This window comes from Aspergillus brasiliensis (assembly GCF_001889945.1).
Source record: "Aspergillus brasiliensis CBS 101740 unplaced genomic scaffold ASPBRscaffold_19, whole genome shotgun sequence".
Lineage (NCBI taxonomy): Eukaryota > Fungi > Ascomycota > Eurotiomycetes > Eurotiales > Aspergillaceae > Aspergillus > Aspergillus brasiliensis.
In genome coordinates this window covers 449031-471929 of record NW_027137460.1, presented here as the reverse complement: position 1 = coordinate 471929, position 22899 = coordinate 449031, and the positions used below count along the sequence as shown (strand labels likewise).

General features: G+C 47.7%; 6 protein-coding genes across 6 annotated transcripts; 3 read left to right on the top strand and 3 right to left on the bottom strand.

Moving 5' to 3' along the window:
* Positions 1-2: 2 nt before the first annotated feature.
* On the bottom strand, positions 3-2305 carry ASPBRDRAFT_97680 (uncharacterized protein; the record flags this gene model as incomplete). The annotated part of the gene is made up of 2 exons (XM_067629543.1): positions 3-797; positions 875-2305. Coding segments are annotated over 2 exons (2226 nt in total), but the record flags the coding sequence as incomplete, so codon positions are not given.
* A 1649-nt stretch (positions 2306-3954) lies between these two features.
* Positions 3955-4768, top strand: ASPBRDRAFT_366669 (uncharacterized protein). The gene has a single exon (XM_067623559.1). The coding sequence runs from the start codon at positions 4135-4137 to the stop codon at positions 4753-4755; it is 621 nt and encodes a 206-aa protein (XP_067474052.1). The 5' UTR covers positions 3955-4134; the 3' UTR covers positions 4756-4768.
* A 5841-nt stretch (positions 4769-10609) lies between these two features.
* Positions 10610-12876, top strand: ASPBRDRAFT_163218 (uncharacterized protein). Its single transcript, XM_067619513.1, has 3 exons — positions 10610-11542; positions 11617-11763; positions 11854-12876. Exons 1-3 carry the CDS (start codon positions 11100-11102, stop codon positions 12641-12643), a joined length of 1380 nt encoding a protein of 459 aa, XP_067474051.1. The 5' UTR covers positions 10610-11099; the 3' UTR covers positions 12644-12876.
* A 3117-nt stretch (positions 12877-15993) lies between these two features.
* Positions 15994-16521, bottom strand: ASPBRDRAFT_137228 (gamma-glutamylcyclotransferase family protein; the record flags this gene model as incomplete). Its single annotated transcript, XM_067618872.1, has 1 exon — positions 15994-16521. The coding sequence occupies one exon, from the start codon at positions 16519-16521 to the stop codon at positions 15994-15996; it is 528 nt and encodes a 175-aa protein (XP_067474050.1).
* Positions 16522-18199: 1678 nt separating this feature from the next.
* ASPBRDRAFT_188255 (uncharacterized protein) lies at positions 18200-21513 on the top strand. Its single transcript, XM_067620122.1, has 10 exons — positions 18200-18718; positions 18783-19081; positions 19151-19425; positions 19476-19678; positions 19727-19885; positions 19943-20040; positions 20095-20424; positions 20499-20681; positions 20749-21324; positions 21409-21513. The coding sequence occupies exons 1-10, from the start codon at positions 18652-18654 to the stop codon at positions 21472-21474; spliced, it is 2256 nt and encodes a 751-aa protein (XP_067474049.1). The 5' UTR covers positions 18200-18651; the 3' UTR covers positions 21475-21513.
* ASPBRDRAFT_48755 (uncharacterized protein) lies at positions 21366-22828 on the bottom strand. Its single transcript, XM_067626156.1, has 5 exons — positions 22669-22828; positions 22538-22591; positions 22252-22467; positions 21965-22199; positions 21366-21906 (listed from the first exon to the last, which is right to left on the bottom strand). Exons 3-5 carry the CDS (start codon positions 22451-22453, stop codon positions 21627-21629), a joined length of 717 nt encoding a protein of 238 aa, XP_067474048.1. The 5' UTR covers positions 22454-22467; positions 22538-22591; positions 22669-22828; the 3' UTR covers positions 21366-21626.
* Positions 22829-22899: the final 71 nt, after the last annotated feature.

Genomic DNA, 22899 nt, shown 5'->3' with positions numbered 1-22899 from the left:
GCCAGATTGGACATGCTGGTAAGAGTGTCAGGATGCTCGGGTCCTAGCACTCGCTTGTCTAATTCCAACACTTGCACTTGCAGCTCTTCTGCTTCCTTCCATCGTCCGTCGCTAGAAAGACAACTACAAACATTTCGAATCAAATCAATGTATTTCTCTTGCTCCTTCCGAAATCCAGCTTCTGCTATTAGTGAAAGAGCATGCGGCAGATATTCCCGCCACATCTGCCGATTTGCATGATCATCATCTGGGAAAACTTCGCTCAGTCGGTCAGCAGATTTCAATATTTGCCGGCTGAACTGTTGGTTCTTTCTCATCCAGTTCCGAGTCGCAAGGTGGACTAGTCGGTGTAGATTTAGAGAACTGTCCCCGCTCCCCTCACTAATAAAGGAGAAGGCCTTGAGAAGACCAAGAGCATCAGTTTTATCCTTATTCGAGATCGGCTGGGGAAGTAAGGACTGTGGAATGTCACGAGGATTGATGCAGGCAAAGAATAACAGATAGTCTGCTGCCAGCTTATTTAATTGTTGGATTTGCTGGAAGGAGATAAACCAAGTCAGAGCAACAGGGTTCTGGATGTCTTTGTAGCGCATTTCATCTCCAAATTCTTCACTCAGCAGTTCAATCACACGTGGCTCCTGGTCCCGTAGAAGCTGAAGATAGTCAGAGAGGCCAATGCTGTTTTCATTGATATACGCTGCCGCCTGGGTGATTGCCAGAGGGAGACAAGCCAGCTGCTCAAGAAGACTTAGAGCTGTAATACGATCATTAAGCAATGTCTTCTCAACCAGTGAGTTCTTTAAAATTTGGATAGAAATTTCTGTGTTCGGCTCATGACTGTAATCACATGGGAAGACGCTAGTTTCACAGCTACCTTACGGCTGCGCGTGGTGAAGAGAATATGGCCCTGCTCACTTTCAGGAAGAAAGTCTGTTAATACTGTATCAGTAGTATTGTTTGTGCTCCACATTCCCATGTCATCTGCATTATCAAAAATAACAAGCCACTTCCCGGCACTCTCCTGGCTAAGATAAGCTTTGACCTTTTCTTTCACCTCTGCCGGCTTTATATCAGTCATTTTAAGCTTCGAGGCGATGTTCATATAGGCTTGTTCCACGCTCTCATAGCTTGTACATGTAATCCAGCATATCGAGCATTTAGGGTCTCGATTTCTCATGCGGTAGGCCAGTTCAAGTGCGATCTGCGTCTTTCCAACGCCGCCTAGTCCGCAGATAGCGATTTTGCTAGGTCCGTTCTGTTGGAGAAGCAATTCTTCAATTCTGATGATTTCGCCTTCCCGACCTGCGAACCGTGGGTTCCTCCGGAAGGGGACCATCCAAACTGGCTTCCTCGGATCACGTGATTCCTTGCGGTAAAAAGTAGGAATAACCGACAGAAGTGCCTTAGCGTATGAAGCAGCCGCAAGCGCAGCATATCCTTGCCACTGTTTATTTTTGTGCGAATCACAGTAGTCACAAATGCCGCGAATGACTAGTGATGGGAGTTCGTCCATGAGCCCAGCAGCCTCCATTTCAAAACAGAGTATGTCTAGATCCCGAGCAATGGAATCGCGAGTCTTGGCATCTTTCATGACCTGATCTCCGGAAGCAATCAAGCCATAATGAACATAAGGTTCATCAGTTCCCCGCTCAGAACGGTTCATTAACTGTGTCTGATCACATGCTGAACAGTTATGTTCGCTATCCTTATGGTCGTAGGTTGGTGAGAATAGCCAATCGACCTTCGGTCGCAAAAACTCTTCCCTTACTTTTTCACTTTTGTGCAGTGTATCAATCAATATTTCGCTGATCGGTCTTTTCCCGGTCATACAACCACTCTCTAATTGAGACACGGCCTTCAACAACACTGGTGGAGGTTTATTAAGCGACCCGGTGTGCTGGAATCGTCCGCCGCGCAGTGTCTTGCCGTAGTCGAATTGGATAACACCACTTGAATTAGTAGTTGGCCTGCTGACCACAACATCGCCAAGGCGAATATCATGTCTTGGGCTCGGGACCCCGCCCCCAATACCCACCATCAATCCGAAACCAGACCGGAGAGTTGGAAAGGTAGAGACCATATGTGACACTCCACCTGTAGCGGATATCGTCCCATAGACGCCGCCAGGCAGACAGGCCACCACTACATTGTGGCTGCCCATTCGCCCAAGTGTGTAGACATTGTGGTCGGATTCTGGCTGGGGAAGCGGAGGGTGAACGTCGTCCAGCATAGCCTTTGCTGCTGCTAGTTCCAACGGCAAGGCGCAAATCCATGCGACCGTATAGTCGTCGTGCGTGAAGGACATTTTCTGTATAGCACATGAAAAAGTGGTGAGAGTTTACCGAGATAAGACGGATAGCTTTGGTCGGAAGAAGATGGAGGAGGCATTAGAACTGCAGGATTACGGAGTAAACATTGTTGGAGTTGGAAAGGTCATCTGACACGTGTAACTGGGAGGCTGTCGCGGTTAGAGGGCCAATCATGGCCTCGAGAACGTATAAAAAGCAAAAAGAGGAAGTGGTGCGTATTGTGAATGGTGGTGGTCACGTGATCTGAGGCCACCTTATCATTCTCCCTCTGGCTCCACGTTTCTTCCTTTGGTGACGTATCTCGAGCCACTCGTTCCCTAGTAGCCGATATGTATTAATCTTAAGCAACAAGGCCAGTTTCTCAACATCATATTCGTAAAGTGCTATAGACAAACCTAGGAAGATCATTTGTTAGTTATCCAGATAAGCTCAAAGTCTAAGCTACAATTGAGTTCTGAGAGATTTTATCAGGGCGTAGCTATTACATAGTTATTATCTGAAATAATGACTCTGACTTCTTGACACACAGGGTTGTCCCGATTAGTCATCAAGGTTCTGATCGACACAAAAGCGGGGTGTTGGATCACTGGTAGATCCCGTCAAGCTCAGAGGCGGTGGTTCCAGAGTAATCCCAGCATGACGAAAATGCCCCTTTGCACTCTGCTTCCTGGCACCAACAATGTCAATGCACCACTCTAGATATGCATCGAAGTTGAGCTCGGGATCCTCTTCATATACCTTCCAGTTACGCTTAATGAAGGCCTTTAACTCTGCAAATATTTCCTCAATGGGAGTGAGGTCTGGTGAGTATGGAGGCAGGTACAGCAACTTCACCCCGGCGTCGCTGCACATCTGTTCCACGCGCTCGGTATGATGAAATGATGCATTGTCCATTATCAGCACAGATTTGGGCTCCGGCCACCTCCCGTAATGATGAAGCAGCTACTCTACAAAATCTTCAAATATGGATGCATCAGTAGATCCCTGGAACACACGGGCAAGCATAACACCATCCTGGGCATACGCTGGCAGTATTTGATATCGCTGTCCGCGATGAAACCGAGAGATTTGTACCGGTGTTACTCCAACAGGGGACCACGCCGTTCGCCTGAAGCCAATTCGCTTATCGCATCCCGACTCATCGACATAAATAAGGTGGTACGAACGAAATTCAGACATGCTATGAAAATAACAGTCCCGTAAGTCCGCATTACGCTCTCCAGCAATCCGACGAGCTGCTTTGTTAGACCATCCAACGGGTTTGAGCGCACTCCTGATTGGCGGTTGTCACTACAGTCTCGAATTCATCCCATAAAAAAGCAGCCATTTCGTCCAGATACAGATCCGGTTTCGTAAGGAGATGCTCGCAAAGGGCGTCCAGCATAGGCGAGGTTACTGTTCGCGGTCGGCCGGCTTTGTTTGGAGGTGCTTTGACACTGCCGGAAAGTCGCAGGAGATGACTCATGCGAATCAGTTAACTAGTTAACTAACGCTAGTTAGTTAGTTGCATGTATTGTGTGAATGGCGGTGGTCACGTGATCTGAGGCCACCTTATCATTCTCCCTCTGGCTCCACGTTTCTTCCTTTGGTCACGTATCTCGAGCAACTCATTCCTAGTAGCCGATAGGTTATGAGCCCGGAAGCTCGAAAAAGTCAACCAGATACGTCAAAATTTCATCAAAATTCATCAATTTTCATCGATTTTCATCGAGAACTACTAAATCTAAACCGATTTTGATTGGTTAGATAACCACCCGGCGCCAAGACGCGTCTGGAACGAACCAAGGACTCCCGAACCAATCCAAGCCAATAAAAACAATACAAAATGGCCTCAATCGGGGGCAACCCATTACCGCCAGCGGAGGCGAACGCGCCACCAGCTATCCAGGACCAAATGCACCAGAATGGAAGGCGCCTGACTGCAGCACCACCCAATATCTTACCAGACCTTAGAGATCGTCTGACAGGAAAAGAAGACTTTGAAGCCTGGCAGTTTGAGGTATATAATAAACTACGGGTCCTGTACTATGCGCCTATGATTAATATATCAACACCCCGACCACTAGCCACAAACCCAAACTATCAGTTTTGGGAAGATTGGAGTGATTTTATCTCCTCCTGGCTGACTAGTCAGATCTCACGGGACATCTCAACAAAGCTCCGAAGCAAAAACGCAAGAAATTACTACGCGGATGAAACCTATGATGAGATACGGAAGATAGTCCTGGGCAAAGGGTTCAATAAACACAAGATAGTAGCATCTAAGCTGTACAAGATGCGACGCGCCGAGTACTCCAGTGTCTCCCAATATATTGACAATTTCAGAGAAACCTTCGACCTTGCTCAACGACTACTTTGTGGCTATCCAGCATGCTTTGCAGCAATCGTACTGCTTACAAACATACGCGCCGATATGCCAGGATGGTGTGATATAATTGAGAAATAATTGGATGGTTATGACAACAATAAGTTCACTGATACCTAATTTTATGAACTGTGTGTTGAAGCCTCTGAGAAAGCTGAAACAGTGGCTGAGGCAGATGATGTCTCTGTAAATATAATGATAAGCCCACTAAATACCACATAATAGGGTAATCGCAAGCTAAATAATTAAAATTGGAATAATAAACCAACCAATGTTCCTAAAGATCACAAACGCTGGCCTCCCGCAGAGATGAATAGGGATGAATGGGTTAAGCAATGGATTGTATTCCAGCCCGCACGTACAGAGGGATTTTGCTCTTACTGTATGCAACACCCACATGATGTCTTAATATGCGCGTACCTAGTCCCGGCCAAATGATGGAAGAAATGGCGCCCACAATCAGGAATCTTTGCTTACCAATACAGTCGACAGGCGAACTAAACCTAAACTGTGACTGTCCTGAATCTTCCAATAGCTAGAGTAAATAATCAGCCCTCTCATCTAGAATTACCTGCATAATCCAATGTCGCTATTAACTATGATGATGCCTTCCAATTCTCTGGTATGGCAATTAATACACCCAGGTCAACTATGAAGTCTGAATGGCTATGGGATACTGGAGCCAGTCAATATATAACTCCAGACCTCACCTAATTTGTTGATTATCGAGACTTCCGCCCTGATGAGAAACTATACAGGTACAAGACCTCTTACGCTGGACAGGGGCAGGCTACTGGAGTTGGAACAATATTAGTTAAGCTTGATGCTGGACATGGTCAAGTTATAATAATTAGAGATCAAGCATACTACAACCCAGACATGCAGTTTGGCATCCTGAGCCAGGGCCGGATCGAGGAGATATATGGATACTGGTTATACCCAGACTGGACAATCCAAGAGATTGCTACGCACAAGATTGTTGCCTACTTTAATATGAAGTATAATGTTCCCTTTATTAGGACTGTTAGAGATACAGGTATTTAAGCTGCAACAGTTAAAGTAGACCCATACCTACTACATAGGTGATTAGGACATGCAGGAACTCCTAGACTAAAAGTAATAGTTGTAGTATATGAAGAGATTCAGATAGAAGGCTCCTCAAGCTTTGATTGCAATGTATGCTTTTGAGCTAAATCTAAATACCAGGTCTTTTGAACTCTAATTACTACCTTAGCTGACCCAACGGACTTATGGACTGCAGATCTACAAATAATAAAGCTAATGGGCTATGGTAGATACCTCTACACGCTTATTATGGTTAATCCTGCAACCCAGTGATCAGAAGTCAGATTTCTCCGACTGAAGTCTGATGCAATGTAAAATCTTATCAACTTCAACAGACAACATAAAAATGTGACAGGACACAATATATGAGGTTGGAGGGTTGATAGAGGTGGAGAATTCTAAGGCTTTAAGAAATGGGCTGAACAGGAAGGTATTTAGGTTACTATTACTCTATCCTACACTCTAGAAGCCAATGGTCCCTCTGAATAATATGGCGGCTATATCAACCAGACTGCCCGTGCCATGATTATAGATACTGGCTTGCCGCATGAGCTCTGGCTATTCGCAGTTTCTACTGCAAATATGATAATCAACCGACTTTCTCATGCTAATGACTCAAGCGGGAAGTCTCCAGTTCAAAAATGGCGTGAATACTATGGGATTCCCAACCCAAAACCCCCTCTTGACTACCTACGGGTGTATGGATGCCGTGCCTATATTCATATACCACAAGCCGACCGGGTCCAATCCATGAAGATGGCAGACCGTGCGAACATCGGGTACTTAGTTGGATATGAAGGCGATCATGGTCATATTTTCAAGGTCTGGGTCCCAGAGAATAACCGAATCTATCGTTCCCGGGACGTGAAGTTTGTTGAATCAAGGACATACAAGGAAGATAGGGATGAACCAGATCAAGCTATCCCTACAGGGGGTGCCCCAAAGCCTATACAGCCTATGGGGGGTGGAACCTATTACTACCATTCATTTACACAACGAGATGAGCAGGAGATTGCTAGACCACAAATCCCACCTGCAGCTCCAGCCCCAAGGGCCCCAACTCCGCAGGCTCCACCAGCCACGCCAGCAGCTCCAGAATCACCAATACGGGGCCGAGTGCAGACCCTATCTCCGACACCAAGGACACCAGCTGCACCCCGGGCACCCCGAATACAACCACCTGAGGGATACAGGCTATCAACTATACAGGAGTATGTTGGATAAGGGGACCAGTCTCCAACCATTACTGCACATTACTTATCTCGACGGGGTCAACCAGAGGCTCTAGCACCTCTATCAAACATCCTAAATAATCCCATGGAAATAGACGGTCCTGAACCAATAGATGTTGATCATCCTGAACCTGCAACAACTACACCCCCAAGTGAACCATTGGAACCGGCTAGAATACCTGCCCAATCCTACCTATTCCCAATACCACAAGCTCTGCGCAAGCAAGATCAATACCTCTAACCAGCACTGCTAAGGTTCAACCAATTCCTACACTTGGTACCGGAGCCCCTGCGGAGACAAGAAAGATAGAATCATTTATTTAGTGAACAAGTCACTATTCCATCAAGCAGAGGTCTGGAACACTCTAGATAGCAACCTACAGTACCTGACTCTCCGCATACCCCAACACCCCAAGCGACCCTACCGGCACATACAGAGAGTCAAGCCCCAGGCCAAGCTCCCGCACCTCCTACAACAAGCCAGGAACCAATACACGATGAACCCCAGGGTCCCCCTGGAGAAACACAACAACGCGTGTCGTCACGCACGACTAAGGGAGTCCCACCAAAATGGTACAGGGACAATCAGGTATACCTAGCCATTGAACCAGGACTGAGGGTCACTGATATCATGATTCCCCTATCCTATAAAGCGGCAATGAAGTCACCCCACGCGGACCTTTAGCACGAGGCCATGGCCGCGGAGATCCAGAACCTGCTTAACATAAAAGTCTACAGGATAGTTCCTCCTACAAAACAGCAGGGTACCCACATACTCCCCGGCAAGTGGGTTTATACCCTAAAGGAGGATACTGATGGCTATATCATTCACTTTAAAGCACGATGGGTCGTATGTAGAAATCGCCAGAAGCCAGAAGAGGATTTTAATACAACACATACCCCGGTTGCCTCTGAATCATCAGTAAAAATGGCACTGACCGCGATAGCTATCCACAAGCTAGCATAGGAGCAAGTTGATATCATAACTGCCTTTCTACATAGCGCAGTTGATAACCACAAAATCTACATGCGCCAACCCACAGGTTTTGAACAAAACACTGATCATGTTTGCCTCCTTCAACAGGCGTTGTATAGCTTACAACAGGCAGGCCACCTCTAGAATAAGGAGCTCGACCAGCAACTCCAGAAAATGGAATTCAAGCCAATTGCAGAGGATCCGTATATCTATCTCCACAGACCTACAATCATTATCGTTTATGTTGATGATTTCATCATTGCTGACCAGACTATTATGGAAATTGATAATATCTGCAATGATATGTCTCAGTATTTCAAGGTCAAGCGCCTGGGATCCTTAGCACGGTTCCTAGGTAGCACACTTACTAGGGATTAATGAGTTGGGATAATAACTTTTAGTTAACATTCCTACACAGAGGACCTGCTAGTTTTATATTAAATGGATGAGTCTTTGCCTCAGCACACGTCTATGAACCCTGGCTATCGGAACCACCGCCCGGAGGACCCGAGTTTTGATTGGGAGGATGTTGAACGATATGTATGATTATTAGGTTGATTGAATTGGCTAAGCATACAGACATGGCTAGATATAACACATGCTGTCTTCTGTCTTCAGCGCCAAAGCCATGCACCTTTATTATTTAATGTTGTAGTGGTAAAGAACCTCCTACGCTACTTAGCGGGTAATTGCTTTACTCTAACACTCGCCCAAGATCATAAAGCAACACTGGAAGTCTATATTAATGCTGCTTTCCAGGACCATGCGGATGGGAAATCTATAGAATCCTACATGATCTTTTATGCGGGTTTCCCAGTATCCTGGAGTAGTAAGAAGTAGATAATTGTTACAAGTTCATCAATTCTAGCAGAGTATATTGCACTTGATAAAGCTATTAAAGAGGCTCTTTGGATTAAGAAGCTTATACAAGCACTTAGCCTTACTATTCTAGAAATAATTCCAGTTTTCACCAATTCAGCTAATGCGAAGTTACTTATAGAGAATCCAACCTTTGCTCCAAATAATTACTAGATTGATAATCGCTTACTATTTGTTAGAGATTGCTACAAAGAGGGCTTACTGAAGCTTATATATATAAATAGCACAGAGAATCCTGTAGATGGGCTGATAAAACCCCTTAACACTACTAATTATTGGGAATTCTGCCACATGATCTACCTTATCAAGCAAGCTTAGAGACAAGTTATATATCATAGCTCACTACTTAGATAGTCAAAATAATATTACAATGCCTCAGGGTCTCGTGCCCAGGGGGATGTGTGAATGGTGGTGGTCACATGATCTGAGGCCACCTTATCATTCTCCCTCTGGCTCCACGTTTCTTCCTTTGGTCACGTATCTCGAGCCACTCGTTCCCTAGTAGCCGATAGTATCCACTATGGAGCTATCTCTCTAAATACATGTCTTTGCTGTAAACTATTGCTTTCCTGACGAATTTGGAGCCTCGCCGAGGCCTGTGATTGTTTCTCTTCCTCTCCACCTTGCCATAAGGGGAAGGGTTGGATACTATTGTGGGAACGAATTCCATTGTTGTGGTAAATGTGGTGCCGGCGATGGGAATCGAACCCACCACCTCCAAAAAGCAAGGTGACCAATCCCGCATTTTTGGAAGTTGCCTCGGAGCGCTTACCACTACGCCACCGCTACCGGCAAAAAGGAATTCCGTCCATAGTATATTCGCAAAACCACTGCTTAATAAGTCACTGTTATGATAGGGCTAAGTATAATAGCCTGTGTGACACAAGAGCCAGTAAGAGATCCTGTTGCCCTGGTATAGCCACTCATATTCCTGTATTACTTGCACTAGTACCTCTGTTAAGCGATGGGTTTTCGTGTCTTCCTAGGGTTGTTATGGCCTGATCAGATAGATGGCTGGACTTCAGACTACCCCTGCGGCCGCATTGTCCGCACCGCGGAGTCCCCTCCATTTAATCATAAGTTTCTGTGCCGCCATTGGGTTCTGTGGCTTGGCCAAGTGGCTGGATTTCAGACTTGCCCTGCGGCCGCTATCTCCACACGATGGGCCAAGCGCCCAATATCCGATAAGGCAAATGCTATAGGTGAGAAAATCTCCGATTAAACTGTACTATTTAAAGGAAAGTATCAAGACTGGGGAGGAAACGAAGAATAAATATATCTAGCTAGAGGTCCTGTTGATATATATCACCTCCTACCGGTATCTGCTGCGTGCCATAAGGCAACCCGATTCCAAAAGTCCAACGTCTCGAAACTTCGGAACCAGCGGGGCCATATTAAACGAGGAATTCTGGAACCTCAGTGAGGAAGCTGGGTGAATCCACCAGTCACTGGTTAATGACAAGTATAGTACGGTAGCCAAGTTTAGTAGTACGTTTCATATTTTGCTTATATCTTTCCTGCCGGGTACATGGTACCTGCAAAGCGTTAACTCTCTTTTGACCACCCCCTTAATAACGTCGGATGGTACTTGGATAGACTTGCCGTCCTATAATATTAACGCTATTGATTACTGGGATTGCCAAAACGCCACAGTTACCCAGTGTGGACCCAGAAGGAGTAAGTCAAAAGAGGTAAGCATCCCTGTCGGGTTTGGTTTCATCCTCGCGTTTTTGAGTAATCACAAATTCATCACACCTTGCGTTCACTAATCACTTACAAGTCAGTCCAACTGGATATTCAGGCTAAGTTTCAGAGCATAGCCTTAAGATAAATACGCTTGCTATTTATCCATATTGATCTGCACTTGCCGACCCGTTTTACCCGGATCCAAGCACAGGTTGGGCAAACTCCGATGGGGTTAATGTGCTATATTTCATCCTGGAGCGTTTCACTACTCTGCATTGCTCCACTAATCCCCTGAATTTCCAACGGTTTATAGCAGTGGATACGGAGGACAGGGATGTCGGAGAATTATCGCTTCAACCACGCAATTGCACACACGATATACCTCATCGGCTAATACTTACCTTGGAAATTAAGTACTATGTGGAGAGATGCCGTTGAGTGCAATCAAGGCTTTCAAGGGTGCATTTCGCAGCCACTGAAGAACTATTTAAGGCCGCGACCAACTGGTGCTGGGACGAAGAATATCAAATTTGTTGAACAACAGCAAAATTCATTCTTTATCTGCGTTCAATTTGAGACCTCCTACGATGAAGACTCTCCAGCCAGCTTTATTGTTGTTCCTTGCACACGGTGCAGCTCGTGCCTGTGGATCAACTATCAGCATCAACCCTGGGTCGCAGTTGCAGGAGATCGATGGTTTCGGATTCTCTCAAGCATTCGGACGGGCTAAGGAGTTTAAGGCTGCCAACACCAGTCTTCAAAAGCAAGCTCTTGATCTTCTCTTCAGTACCGATACTGGCGCTGGGTTCAGTATCATTCGCAACTACATCCCCTCGAGCTCGGGTACCACAATCGAGCCAAACAGTCCCGGATCACCTTCTAAATCACCCACTTACCGGTGGGACGATGATGATCAGGGACAGGTATGGTTTACCAAACAGGCCGCTAGTTATGGAGTTAAGACCATTTATGCGGATGCCTGGAGTGCGCCCGGCTTTATGAAGACTAGTGGGAATGAGGCAAAACCTGGGTATGTAGTTAGGACAACCTTGACTCCTATCCTATGATACGAATGATGCTTACATGCTCTATACGATTGCGCAGCTACCTCTGCGGCACTCCCGGTCACACTTGCAGCACCGGAGACTGGCAACAAGCCTATGCCAATTATCTCGTGCAATACGTCAAGGACTATCAGAAAGCCGGGCTTTCTATCTCTCACCTAGGATTCTTGAATGAGCCAGACTACGAGTGAGTAGACTACATTACCCTAGAACTGTACTAGACAGGCGGATTAGCTTTTACCCTCTTACTGACCAAGAGCGTTCTTCCTTCCCTAAGACCAGGCTATTCGCAGATGCAGATCAGTGAGGATGCCAAGGAAGCAATTTCATTCATCCCCATCCTGTCCAAAGCTGTCAAGGAGGCTGGCCTAGATGTCAATATCACCTGCTGCGATGCGACCGGCTGGCCAAAGCAGACCACATACACAGACGCCCTCGTTTCTGCCGGTATGGAGAGCTACCTAGGCGCCATTACCTCTCATGAATACAGTGGAGATGCTACATCCCCGCTCAAAACAGATTTGCACACCTGGATTACCGAAGCCGGCGACGGCTCCCACCCTTTCAGCACGATCTGGTACAAAGACGGCGCCACTAACGAAGGCATGACCTGGGCCAAGAAAATAGCGACTGGAATGGTTGATGCTGGCTTGTCTGCGTACCTGTTCTGGGAAGGCTTTGAGATCGACCAGTACCAATCCGCCAGCCATCTTGTTGACGTGGACAAAACCACCGGTGATGCATTCCCGTCTACTATCTTTGATGCATTTACTATGTGGTCCCGTTTCATCCGTCCGGGTGCTCACCGTGTCTCTACAACTGGCTCCCTGGATGATGTTACTATCGGGGCTTTTAAGAATCCCGATGGTTCCGTCATTGCCGTCCTTACAAACAGTGGTTCGACGTCACAGACTGCCGAGATTTCAGTGCCCAGCGGAAAGACATCCGTTACCGCTTGGTTGACCGACAATTCTCACAAAGTGGCCTCGACTACGGTTCATGTCGCCAACGGTGTCGCTACAGTGGATGTTAGTGCGCACGGTGTCGTTACCATCAAGTTTGCTTGATATTGGACTTCACGGAGGCATTCAACATAAGCAATGTTTTTTTCACTCATTAGTTAGCTAAAGCATTACTGCTTATGTCAATCTGCACAACGATGTGCCGCGATAAAATGAACGTGAATTTCCGACAAATATTGCTATTGTAGCAGTCTGACATTGGATAGAATACAGCTCGTACTCTAGATAGCCACCCAGATACTTAAGTACTTTATATGACGTTTCTCATTGGCTCTGGGGTGTCAAGGCTTTCGTTACCCTCCAACAATGAGTGTAGAAAGATCATGCATATCTCTGAAGCATAAGCTGCCTCAATGATGTGTAGTTTGTGATCATCACTAGCTAGGTGTAGGAAGATCATATCGCGGGGTCTGTGGCAGTGGAGAGTGCTAAGTGGAGCCTACCCTAGAATGAATGGCAAGATCCACCATCTAAGTGTGGGAAGTATGATACCAGATATACCTTCATTATAGATGACCGTTTAACCTGAGAAGATCATGCAACCTTATTCATCAATCCCTACATAGGCCCACGCCGGCGAAGGCGCCGGAACGGAGTAAAGAATGAAACAAATAAACAAACAAACATGCCCCGAACCGAGTCACTCAGGGAAGGATACACATATCGAAAGGAACAAGCATTTTGGAAGCAAGAATGTGGACGTTGAAAGAAGAATGGGCTCGCAGGCAGCTAGTCGGTCAGTAGTAACGCTGGCTTACTAGTTGTTACATCGAATATATGTACATTGCTGTGTGACTCTTCTCTGCTTTGTTGTATATTTAATTGTAGATAGCTGCGGTGACGACCTTTCCTACTTTGAAGATCCGACCCTTGACGATCTCTCTACAAGCTTATATGTGATGCATGTTTCGAGTCAACAGACTCGGAATCTAGTCATTCACTAACTAGATAGCCTAGCGATATGAATCCGGAGGATTCACTCCTAGAGCACACTAGGAGCGGGTTCCGACACATACGCCGCAGCATGTGTTTACTGAGAATTTGAGGCATTTCAGGCGTTCGGGGCCATATTCTTGCTTCAAACGGTGAAGCACCTGCATAGCTAGCATCCTACCTAGCCAGCTCGATTGGGTATAAGAGTATGAATTGAATTGAATTGAATTGAATTGAATTGAATTGAATTGAATCCGATTTGGCATGATCAGCACTCACTCGCTGCATAGTAGCTTGCAGCGTCTAGCACTAGCAAACTAGTATTCACCAAAATCTGAAGATACTTAATTATAGGAGAAAGGTACCTAAAAACCACTGATGTGGTTGGTTGACAACTAACACTTTGAAGCGGCGCAAGATCTACAGTGCCCCGCCAACGCCCAGGCTTGGCCCGGCACAGGTGATCGACTCTTTCAACCGTCATTTCTTTCTTTCTATTTTCCACCTGATCTTTCTGACCATCAATCTTCTTACTAACCACTTCTTCTAAAATATCTTCTTCGAAACGAGATCATCTACTCTCATCATTCATATCCATGGCACCCTCCCTAGCCAGCAGCAGCGGGCCTGTGGACCCCGCTACCGCTGCTGCTGCGCGCCGCGACCCTGGTGATGACGTCATCGAGAAGCGGGTGAGGGCGGCGCAAACCATCCAGGTTGGCCTCTACTCTCGCTATATCCTGCAAAGCTCTTAACAATGGATCTGATTATAGAGAACATACCGCGGACACCGCACGCGACGGGAGCTTCGCGGACTAGATCTCTCTGCGTCGACGTCACGATGGAAAAATGTATGGTCTTCTTTCCCGGACTAGTTCCTAGTTACGCTTTCTGTGGACCATGCTCAAATCTCTTGTTCTCACTATAACAGGCCATGAAAGAAGCAGAATGGAGACAACTACACCGTCCATCTGCGCCAACTGAAGACCTCGATAGTACGGCAAACGCACGTCGTAATTGGCTTCGCGCTGTGAGTGTAGCGAAGCGAGCGGGGGGCGACGATGACGATAACCTCGAGACAAAGACAGCTACGGCCAGTAATCATACTATGGATTCACCTTCTCCTATTCTACACCATGATCTTCCGCCCGGCACTACGGCCAAGATGATGGATTTGCAATACTTCCTGGAAATGGTGGACTTGAAGCACCGACATGGGAGTAATCTGCGGGTCTATCATTTATATTGGAAAAATTCACCCACGAACCAGAATTTCTTTTACTGGTTGGATTACGGAGATGGCAGTGGGCTAGACCTTCCTCAGTGTCCGAGAGAGAAATTGGAGAGGCAGCAGGTTAGGTATTTGTCTCGTGAGGAACGGATGAATTATTTGGTTGAAGTAGATGAAGCGGGAATGTTCCGATGGACGAAGAATGGGAAGCTTGTTTGGACGGATAATTCCAGGTTCAAGGATAGTTTGAGAGGGGTGGTGCCTGTTGAGGAGAACGCGCCGAGGTTTAGGGGGAATACGGATGATGGAAGTCCGGTTGTCTCGGAGTCGAGTGATTCGTTGATTGAGGAGTCGGAGTCGGAGTCGGAGTCCGGGTATAGTTCACTTAGCGACACGGTGGATACTTTGGGAAAGAAAGAGGAGGATGATTATAAGGCGACGAAGGTGGGACAGAAGTTGGTGCATGTCAGTCCGGGAACGATCCTCAAGGCATTGAAGGGCAAGTCGTCGAAGAAGGAGGATATGTGGATCTTTGTAAGTTTGTCGCTTTCGCTCCGTCCTTTCTCCCCGTGGTTTGTGCTGCAGTAGCTAATTAATGCAGGTTGCTGATACTACCTTCCGGCTCTTTGTTGGCATCAAAGAGTCTGGGGCCTTTCAACACTCTTCATTTCTTCGAGGTGCCCGCATTGCAGCTGCTGGATTAATCAGGATAAGGAACGGGCAATTGCGTAGTCTAGCACCTCTGAGGTATGTACCCTCGTTACATCTCAGTGCCTCATCTGACATCAACAGCGGCCATTATCGACCCCCTGCCGCCAACTTTCGGGCCTTTATCCATTCGCTGCAAGACCAAGGTGTCGACATGTCGCACGTCTCAATCAGCAAGTCGTACGCCGTCTTAGCAGGTATAGAAGGCTACACGCGAGCGAAGCGAAAGGTACGCGCATTGCAAGAGAAGGTGGACGGTGCAAAGCACAGGCTACACCAGAGTCGGCATGAGGGTGATGAACTCCATCAACGCGGCGAGAGTACCATCAACAAAAAGGAAGAAGATGATCTGACAGAGCATGCCACGCCTGGAGGGAGCAACATTGAAACAAAAAGAAGCTTCGATCTACCATTTCGTCAAAAGCCGATATGAAATGGCCATGACACAGCATGCTATAGGCAGGTCTAACGTCACTTCAAACCAATAGCCACACAGAGGGAACACCACCTACACCCAAACCCTTTATATTCCCACCTCGCCCTCCCCGCGGCTTTTTTGCTGTTCCAACAACCAGTCCTTCATATCAAACCCCTCCTCTTTCAACATCCCCGGATCCGCATTCCACACGAAAGTCACACCAGGGACCTTCGACCCATCCCTAAACTCGATAATGCATCCCTTTTTCCGATACATATCCGTCTCATACTCCGCCAACCGATTCTCCTCCGCCTGCGAACGCACCTTATACGCGACCCCGTAGATCGGTTTCTCGGGGCACCCATCCAACAGCGCGGGAAATTCACCCCAAATCTTCATTCCATGCTCCATTATCATCGCGGGACGGAGGGCCGGTCGGTCTTGGCGTTTGAGAACCTTGGTCAGGACAGAAGGATCACCGAGGCTACCGTAGAAGAAGAAGTAATGCGGTTGGAAGAGTTGAGGGTTTTGGTGTGTGTTGGGAGCGGAGCTGTGTGTTGTTGTTTCCGATGTTTCTGGGGGGAAGGAGGTGGCCTGAGTGGGTTGTTGTATTTCTGTTGCGATTGAAGACATTGTTCTACACGAATTGTAATTCATGCGCTAAGTGTTAGGTAGCATAAGCCTGAATGTTGATGGACTATTGCAAAGAGAGTAGAAAGATGAATAACTTATAGATTAGATTGACATCGTGATGTCAGCATGTCGATTAGCATGTGATAGTGCTCCTGCGGTGACAAGCTTTACATATCTGTGGCTCGCCCGGTGTTGTCTTGAAGTCTATCTTCGCCCAGAGTCGCTTAATCTGGCTACTTTCGGTGCAGACATCGTTGTCCTCGGATGTAAGCGACATTTTCACCTCTTCCGGTGAAACTGAACAATGGATGGTTTTATCTGATTTAGATAACAGTAACTGCCAATGGAGCGGATGACAGTTCTCCAAATTACTAGTGTTAATCAGCCTGGCAGGAAACCAACACACGATGGCGCCTTTACGCCTCCGACTTGATGAACCGCATCAAAGCCCTCCTCAGTTGTCCGCATGACAAATATTGCAGGAAGTCAGTGCTTTCCAAATCTAATAGTGCAGCTTACTAGTCGTCCTTACGAGAATTCCAGCTTTATGTGGCTTCTCGGTAAACCGCTTTCCGGATCGCCTTTGTGATCTCTCCACAATTGACTGGCCAGTCCTAGCCGTCGGTCTAGAGTGAACATTTGCCATTACGCAATCAAGTTCTTGATTTCTCAGCCCTGTCATAAGGCTGAAGGGTATCAGTCGAGTTAAGCAACAATCCTTTCTAGCAAAGCCACTCGTCCTATGGGACAATTTACCAGCAAGCCCTAGGCATGATATCTCTCATCTGGTGGACAGGTATGCTCGCAGTCCCACCCGCAAAGTCGTCAGGAAAATAAGAGAGCCGAATACTATCCCCGAAGACCTGGCTTAAGGCCGACAGAAGCAAGTGAAAACAAATGAAGCTGTGGGCTCGTCCGAAACTATTGTGCAAAGTGACTAGTCCTTTTTGAGCGACCGGCAATTTTGATACCCGTCTGCTTGCAACATTCCTATGCTTTAAGCTTACATTTCCGACACTCTCCACCAGTGACCCCTCTCGAACTCGAGCGCCAAGATAACTCGGGGGCTCCGGGCTTGTCTTCCGTTGGCTGGGGCGAACTAGGATCGAAAAACTCAGAGACATCCGCGGAGACATCACGCCAGATGTGGGATAATAGGGGTGTTACATTAGCCTTCAAATGAGAATTCACTGGAAGGACTGCGTTTGTGGGCCCGTCATGATTGTCACATGTGGAAGGATTCCGACTTTCTGCGTTCTGTCAGATCAAATTTGGACGTGTTGAGGCGGCGAGTAAGCTTCATGGGCGATTAATGGATGCAGCAATTGACGCCCGTTTTGACTCTGGAATGTCGTAGGACTTCTTGGTAGCATTCGGTTCCTTTACGACAGCTGTTCAGGCCAGAGTCACTCTTTGGGGAATATATGACGCGGAAACCGCGGAACTGAGCGACTATTTTACGTACTGTTCCGAGCAGTCACAACCATCCGGGCAAAAGGGATCAGATAAGGCGCCTTGTCTCAGTTGATTCGCTGATGTTGGCGTTCATCGCCCGCTAAGTATGCGAGTACAACGCTAGCGCCGTATGAACCACGGGAGAAATGCAATCCCCTCACAATGCCCCCTGTTTTTCATTTGCGCGCTGGACGGCCGTGTTAACACCCTAGTCGATTGAGACACAAAGCACCTGCTCGATCGTGGTCAGAGTAAACAGACCTTTCAGACATATTCCCACCCTCATGCCATCACCAGTGAATCAGTATCTGGCCAGGTTGCAAAATTTCGGTTCGATTCGAGCACGGCCAAGTCGCCAAGAAAGCTTTTGTGCGGGCACACGAAAACCGAAGGGTCCACCGGAGCCACAGGCACCCATTCGCCTTATAGGGCTGGGGGTTTCTCATCCAAACACGGCCCACTAAGGCTTAGGCTAGTCCGAGGGAGATTTGTGGGTGCCGATAATCCGTGGCAGAATAATCCCTCGCCCGGTGACCTGGCTCGTTGGACTTGGCACATGTTTGCTGGATATATTTAAGGCACGCCGGCCCGGGATGATCTTATCTGATGCCACCTATCTGATCTGATAATTTTCCATGGTCCTGGTCTTAATCAGCTCTTGAGTCTGGTGCGAAAATGGCCACCGACACCAAAGACGGTCTCGACAAGGCGACTGTCTACCCAGTCGAGGATACCGACCGAAGTGAGTCCGAATTTTCCTTCGCGTCAATTTCTGCACCCGTTGTCGATGCTAACACAACCATAAGCCGAGGTAGATTCCCAGACCGATGTACTACGGGCGGCAGGCATTGGCATCCACGAAGATGACCCAACCGAGCCCATTCTGACGCTGAGAATGTGGGTCCTCGGTATTGGTTTCTGTATTGTGGCCAGTGGATTGAACACGCTTTACACCCTTCGAAAACCATCCATCACAATCTCCTCTTCGGTGACTTTACTTCTGGCGTACCCGCTAGGCAAGCTATGGGAAAAGACCATTCCGAGCTGGAATGTGAACATCGGCGTCAGCCGATTCAACTTGAATCCGGGACCGTTCAACCAGAAGGTAAGCTTGGAATAATCGTACGCTGGACTCCTGGTGTCCATCCTGTGCTGACTGGTATCCGACATACAGGAGCACGTTCTAGTCTACATCATGTCGAATCTTAGTATCTACGTCCGGCTGGGTGCAGACGTCTTGACAGAACAGCAGATGTTTTACGGATACAAAGCTGGCTGGGGTTTCCAGATATTGATCACGTTGGGAACATTCCTGGTCGGGTTCTGCCTGGCTGGCTTCTTTCGGTCCGTAGTGGTCGCTCCTAAGGAGCTTATCTGGCCAGGTGTGCTAAGTACGACTTCGCTCACGACGACATTACATAACCTCGCTCAAGGAGATTTACAAGGAGTGTAAGTGATGAGTCTGTGATACCTGGAAGGAAATATCTAATGAAAAGTAGTAAGGATACGTGGAGAATGTCTCGTTATGCATTCTTCAGTCTTGCATTTTGCATTTCCTTCTGTTGGTACTGGCTCCCGGATTTCATATTCCCAGCGCTGAGCTATTTTACTTTTCCGTGCTGGATCAACCCGAAGAGTACGGTGGTCAATCAGCTTTTTGGTATGGAGAGTGGGATGGGTTTGCTGCCTATTACGTTTGACTGTAAGTAGCCTGCTCCGCCCCTTCTCGACCAGGCTAATATCTCACTAGGGAGTCAGATTTCCTATGTCGGATCACCACTGCTGATTCCATCGTGGGCGATCATCAATGTTTTCTCCTCACTAGTGTTTTGGATCTGGATTGTCGCTGTCGCTTGCTATTACCGCAATGTGTGGTATACAGGCTACCTTCCCTTCCAAAGCTCGTCAGGTATGCAGCTTGCCGTCTGTCCAAGAATAATCTTGATACTAATTATCTTCTGTTCAGTGTATGATAACACTGGCGCAACCTACAAAGCGTCTAAGGTGGTCAACAAGGCAACCGGCTATAAACTGGATATTGAAAAATACAAGGCCTATTCTCCAGTACGTTATCTTGCTGGCTTTCCACGAGCTCTACTGACTCACAAAAAAATACAGGTCTACATGCCCGTAACCTATGCCTTGAACATGTTCGGTCTATCATTTGCCACCCTGAGCTCTCTGCTCGTCTGGGTTATCCTCGAGAACCGCCACGATATAGCCGCAGGTGCCCTGCGGGTCCCTCAGGTCGTGCGCAGCTATTTCTCTCAGGACAAGAAGCACACAGACACAAACTCAGGGCACCGTGATGTCCCATTCCTGTGGTACCTGGGCGCAGCGGTCCTAGCACTGTTTATCTGCATATTCAGCGTTGAATACTGGAACGTTGAATTGCGATGGTATGGCGTCTTACTGGCCTGCGCAGTTGCAATGGTCTTCTACGGCCCGGTAGGTGCACCTTTCCGTCGTAGTTTGGAGAAAAAAAAAAAGAAAAGAAAAGCTAACATCTTCCACTTTGAAAGCTTGCAATCGTATACGCGACATCCAACCTAAAAATCAACATTGATATCTTCTGCCGCATCGTTGCCGGCTTCGTCTTCGAGGGCAAAGTCCTCGCCAACATCTGGTTCTTCGACATCGGCTACATCACCACCATCAAAGGTCTCTACTTCGCTGAGGACATGAAACTCTGCGACTACTGCAAAGTATAACCCCAACTCACCCCCTTCACCTCCTCCTCCCGTCTCCAAAACATACTAAAACGATGGGCAGATCCCACCCCGCAAAGTCTTCATCGTCCAATGCGTCGGCATGATCTTCGGCACTCTCAGCTCCGTCGCCGTCCTAAACTGGAGTCTAGGCAACATCTCCGGCGTCTGCACCAGCAGCGCCGTCAACGGCTTCAGCTGCCCCTTCTCGCGCACCAAATTCAACACCAGTCTTATCTGGGGCGCTATCGGCCCGCGCCACTACTTCACCAACGGCATCGGTTACAGCTCCCTCCTGTACTTCTTCATCATTGGCGCCGTCCTCCCTATCCCGGTTTACTTCCTCAAGCGCCGTTATCCCAATTCTCTCTGGCGGAGGGTTCATATCCCCTTGTTCCTCGGGGGTTTGAACTACCTCCCTCCTGCGACGGGGACGAGTTATGGTAGTTGGGCAGTTGTGGGGTTGACGTTCGGGTATATTCTGAGGAGGAGGGTGTATCAGTGGTGGTATAAGTATAATTTCGTGTTGAGTTCGGCGTTGGATTCGTCGGTTTCGATTGCCGGGGTGGTGATTTTCTTTGCGATTTATTTTAGTGGGGCGTCGAAACATTTTAGTTGGTGGGGAACCGAGGTTTATAAGGTGAGTGCCGGTTTCTCCCTCCATTTTTTTCTTTTTCTTTGGTTGGGTTGATGAGGAGAAAGCTAATGGGTGCCTGTTGGACAGAATACGTGCGATTATGAGGGTTGCTCTTATTTATCTGTGCCGGAGGGTGGCAAGTTCGGGATTTGAGTGGCGTAGTATAGATGTTGTATATAATAGTAAAAGGGGACAATGATGAATGGGGTGGTGATAGATTGAAGTTGCTGTACATATTCAAGATGTTCCTATTCAATAACATGTCACATTCTGATCCTATTAATGATTCATAGACTGGTAGGGACCTATGAAAACGACACCGAAAATGACAGCCTCTGGCGCGGCTGGCATAGTGGGGAGGAGGAGTCGGGGAGGTCCTGGAGGTCAGACAGGCGGTAGAAGCGCGCTGTGGTGCACGGTGAGGAAGGGGGTATAGTAGTAGGGGCACCAGGCGGAGGAGTGCAGAAGACTTGGTGGGCTGTGTAGAAGGCCGGGAAATCAGAGGAAGGGAAGTCATCTCCCAGTTGGGAGTAACAGCGGTAGATGGCTGCTGCTAGCTGTGCGAGGTAGAATATATCCAGGGAACTGTGATTTATCATTGATACAGTGCTCTCGGGAACTGTCATAGGATGAAATAGCTTGCCGATTAAAGCGTAAATCGCCCTCGCCGAAGGACAAGCCATGTGCGTGTAGCTTCTCCACGACATCGAACTCTCCATTCGCGGTCCACAGCCCCTCGTCCAGAAAGATGAATGCGATCCGCAAGACATCCTTATGGCAGGTCACTGGCACGATGCCGCCTTCAACATTGACCAGGAATTTTTCAGCGCTCACTGTAGCACTCAATGGCACGTGCGGCAATAAGGTATCTCTCTTATCTTTTTACGTATATCAGTTCTCGTTTAAATGATTGTCTGGTGCTCAATATACGTATATCTGGCGCACATGATCTTATTATCGGCATTGGCGTGGGCGTGTATGAGGCGCTTGTGTGTGAATTAGCCGGAGGGCAGATTGCCTCTGCGGAAGTTGAAGTGGGTTTCGGTGTCATATACTCAAGAGTCTTCATGGAATATAAAGGATATAGTGTATTGAGGGCAAGGGCAATTAGGGGAGGATTGGCGCCAATCATGGATGACGGGGTATCTAATGCATCGTTGAGAGTAAGCTTGGGGGAATGGCATTGCCACGTCGCCGGGTGGTGAGGTAAACTTACTGTCCAGTAGGTGGTTTGTTCTCACACGTGCTCCGTGCCTGGCGAGATTGGTGTCTTAACAGGATCATAACCCTGTCAGCCCTGTCGTGTGAAACAAGATCCGGTAGCTTTCGGGAGGACGTCATGCCCACCATTTCAGGTGTCAAGCCAGGCACCACGTGCGCTGAGCAGTGGCTGACCTTGGTTCAGCTCGGACATGCGCCTCCGGATATTGAGCATGCTTCGGCTAATGCGGGAGCGAGATCAGTGACTTGAAGCCTGTGTGGTACTTGCTGGATAGCTCATACTTTCAGCCAGTTCTAGAAGAATCCGGAGTAGGAGTTGGAAATGGGGAGGAATCCCATTGCTGGCCACCTCCTCAA